At 48.4% G+C, this 1679-nt stretch overlaps 1 protein-coding gene across 1 annotated transcript; it reads left to right on the top strand.

Annotated features, from left to right (window-relative positions):
* Nucleotides 1-605: 605 nt before the first annotated feature.
* Nucleotides 606-1469, top strand: LOC112959027 (olfactory receptor 14C36-like). Its single transcript, XM_026052972.1, has one exon. The coding sequence runs from the start codon at nt 621-623 to the stop codon at nt 1467-1469; it is 849 nt and encodes a 282-aa protein (XP_025908757.1). The 5' UTR covers nt 606-620.
* The last annotated feature ends 210 nt before the right edge of the window (nt 1470-1679 follow it).

Below are 1679 nucleotides of genomic sequence, written 5' to 3' on the forward strand. Positions count from 1 at the left end.
GCTGGGCGTGTCTGTATGCCCACCCACAGCATCTGGGAACGGGATCACTGCGAAACTATTCTGCTTTCCAATGTGATAAGACACGAGGAAAGGTGTCCAAAGGACTGAATACTCTTCACATGGAGATCAGTGAAAAGAGTGCCTGGAGAGCAGACAAAAGAAAGCAAAGATTCTCCCCAAAGTGAAGTAGTTGCTTTTGTGGTCAAAATGCCTYGTTACTGTGAGAACTCTGAACTGCCMTTAAAAATTATAAGAGGACAGACTTCTCTGGAGCCCATGGGCAGAGGTCCAAGGTGTTCATGGTACAGTCAGAGAGTATGACCTGGAGCTGCAAACATGGAGCTGAATTAAGGTCTTGCCAAGAAGGAATGTGTGTGTGCGTCTCCATGTGTGTCCACATAGGCAGAAGAAGGTGGGAGAAAGGGAAAGAGCTTTCATAGGAAATGTCTCTTCTGACTTGTCATTGTCTTTTCCTCTTTGCACAGTCCTAAATGCCTGCAGAGAGCAAAACGTCCAACAGCAGCTCATTCAATGAGTTCCTCCTCCTGGCATTCGCAGACAGACGGGAGCTGCAGCTCTTGCACTTCTCGCTCTTCCTGGGCATCTACCTGGCTGCCCTCATGGGCAATGGCCTCATCATCACAGCCATAGCCTGTGACCACCGCCTCCACACACCCATGTACTTCTTCCTCCTCAACCTCTCCCTCCTCAACCTTGGCTCCATCTCCATCACTGTCCCCAAATCCATGGCCAACTCCCTCTGGGACACCAGGGCCATTTCCTTTTTGGCATGTGCTGCCCAGGTCTTCCTGTTGATCTTCTTCTTAGGAGGGGAGTTTTCTCTCCTCACAGTGATGGCCTATGACCGCTTTGTGGCCATCTGCAGACCYCTGCACTATGGGAGCCTCCTGGACAGCAGAGCTTGTGTCCAAATGGCAGCAGCTGCCTGGGCCAGTGGCTTCCTCTATGCTCTCCTGCAGACCAGGAACACATTTTCCATTCCTCTATGCCAAGGCAACGAGGTGGATCAGTTCTTCTGTGAGATCCCCCAGATCCTCAAGCTCTCCTGCTCACACTCCTACCTCAAGGAAATCAGGTTTAGTGTCATTGCTGCCTGTATGGCCTTTGGTTGTTTCCTTTTCATTGTGGTGTCCTATGTGCAGATCTTCCGAGCTGTGCTGAGGATGCCCTCTGAGCAAGGCCACCACAAATCCTTTTCCATGTGCCTCTCGCATCTTGCCGTGGTCTCCCTCTTTCTCAGCACCAGCATATTTGCCTACCTGAAGCCCCGCTCCATCTCCTCCCCAGTTCTGGATCTAGTGGTGACTRTTTTGTATTCAGTGGTGCCTCCAACACTGAACCCTCTCATTTACAGCATGAGGAATAAGGAGCTCAAGATTGCCCTGAGGAAACTGTTTTCTTGGACATTTTTCAGCCATGGTAACATTTCCCTCTCTCTCCACAAATGACTCCTTCTGTATCCCTTACCTTGACTGAAACAAGACATTGTTCCTTATCTTTTTTTTATTATGGCTTTTATTTGTAGTAGAAATTATTCTCATGTTGCTACACAAGTACTTGCATTCATCCTGTTTCTCAGTCTCCTTTTTTTCATGATGTACCTTGAATTGTATCAAAAGCTGTATTAGGACTCGATCCCTCACTCAATCTCTGTAATA

This window comes from Nothoprocta perdicaria, unplaced genomic scaffold (genome assembly GCF_003342845.1).
Source record: "Nothoprocta perdicaria isolate Ctin4 unplaced genomic scaffold, notPer1 scaffold_945, whole genome shotgun sequence".
Lineage (NCBI taxonomy): Eukaryota > Metazoa > Chordata > Aves > Tinamiformes > Tinamidae > Nothoprocta > Nothoprocta perdicaria.